General features: G+C 35.8%; 1 protein-coding gene across 1 annotated transcript; it reads right to left on the bottom strand.

Annotated features, from left to right (window-relative positions):
• Positions 1-432: 432 nt before the first annotated feature.
• Positions 433-1,374, bottom strand: LOC123252621 (olfactory receptor 4P4-like). Its single transcript, XM_044681894.1, has one exon. It carries the CDS (start codon positions 1,369-1,371, stop codon positions 433-435), a length of 939 nt encoding a protein of 312 aa, XP_044537829.1. The 5' UTR covers positions 1,372-1,374.
• Positions 1,375-1,669: the final 295 nt, after the last annotated feature.

Genomic DNA, 1,669 nt, shown 5'->3' with positions numbered 1-1,669 from the left:
GTTAATGTTTTTCTTTTTATTTGCCCTATCATTGAATAAGCAGGTAAAATAACATTTATATTTACAGAACATTACTAGCAAATGAAGTAAGTTGTATTCAAGATTCATCCACCATTACAATGGTATAGTGTTATGAAAGTTAGAACTTTGGATTTGGAGTCAGAAAAAATGAATTCAAATGCTGTGTCAAATATCAGTTATATCACTTTAGGGAAGTCATTTTACTAATCCTGACTCTTGTTTTCTCATTGGTACTATCAATGTAATGGACTTGATGAACTTTGATGTTTCTTCTAGATCTACATTTCATTGAAAACTATTTGTGAGTCGCCTAATACCTGATTAGCCCATGTAGCCTCTGATACATCAATGCTGAATGAGTTGGTATTGAGTCATATATCAAGGCGCATGGTGAAAGTTCAGCAATTGTTTTTAGTGCATTTGTTTTCTTCCTCTGAATATATTTCCGTTCCATACCTTCTTCATGGTATTTTTCATTTCTGAATTCTTTAAAGTGTAGATCAAAGGATTGAACATGGGAGCAATGATGGTATAAAAAAGAGCCAAAACTTTATCCTCCTGGAATGTGGTGGCTGGTCTAATATAAATGAAAAGGGAAGGTCCAAAGAACAGGACTACAACAGTAATGTGGGAACCACAAGTGGAAAGAGCTTTTTGGCGGCTCTCAGAAGAATGTACCCGAAGTGTATATAAGATCACAGCATATGAAGTCATAAGGACCATGAAAACCACTAATGCAATCATTCCTGAATTGGCTATTACTAAGATACCAAAACTATAGGTGTCTATGCAGGCAAGTTTCAGCAATGGATACATGTCACAGAAATAGTGATCAATAGCATTGGGACCACAGAAAGGTAAGAGAACAGCAAGGAGAAACTGTGCAAATGAATGTATAAAACCCCCACCACATGCAGCCATGATCAAAGCATTACATCTGGGTCTGCTCATGATAGCCATGTAGTGGAGTGGTTTGCAAATGGCCACGTATCGGTCATAGGCCATCCCTGTGAGTATAAAGACCTCCACCCCTCCAAAGAAGTGCACAGTGAAGAGTTGGATCAAACAGCTAGTATAAGAAATACTCTTCCTTTCAGCCAATGTGTCACTGATGAGCTTGGGGGTAACCGTAGAGGTATAGCAAACATCCATGAAGGACAAATAAGCCAAGAAGAAGTACATCGGTTGTTCAATAAGCTGACTGCATGTGATAGAGATGATAACAATGAAATTCCCCATCAAAATAGCTATGTAACAAAATAAGAAAATAACAAAGCACAGAAACTGAACCTGAATATTTGGGGAAAACCCCACAAAAATAAATTCTGTGACATTATTCTTATTGTTCATCTTTTTTTTTAAAAAAAAACATTAGAAAGTGGTCAGTTTTTATCTGAAAAAAAAAAAACAAAACAAAACATTAGACAACATCAGAAATGCTATGTCAGAAGTCCACCAATTACATTTCAGGGGAGAGTTTCATGAATATAACTTTAGTGTCTACAGTAATTAATTGAATGTATCACTTAGATATCCTGTGTTTAGGACACATGGAAGCTTTATAAAATAGCACTGGTTTCTGATCATTCAATTCACATGATCACAGAATGCCAGAGTTGGAAGCAATACGTGATATCATTTTATCCAA

This window comes from Gracilinanus agilis, chromosome 6, assembly GCF_016433145.1.
Source record: "Gracilinanus agilis isolate LMUSP501 chromosome 6, AgileGrace, whole genome shotgun sequence".
In the NCBI taxonomy this organism is placed as follows: Eukaryota; Metazoa; Chordata; class Mammalia; order Didelphimorphia; family Didelphidae; genus Gracilinanus; species Gracilinanus agilis.
This window is presented reverse-complemented; position numbering and strand designations above follow the sequence as displayed.

Bases quoted from the DNA above. Each gene is read 5' to 3' on its own strand.
- LOC123252621 (XM_044681894.1), bottom strand. From the start codon at position 1,371: ATGAACAATAAGAATAATGTCACAGAATTTATTTTTGTGGGGTTTTCC.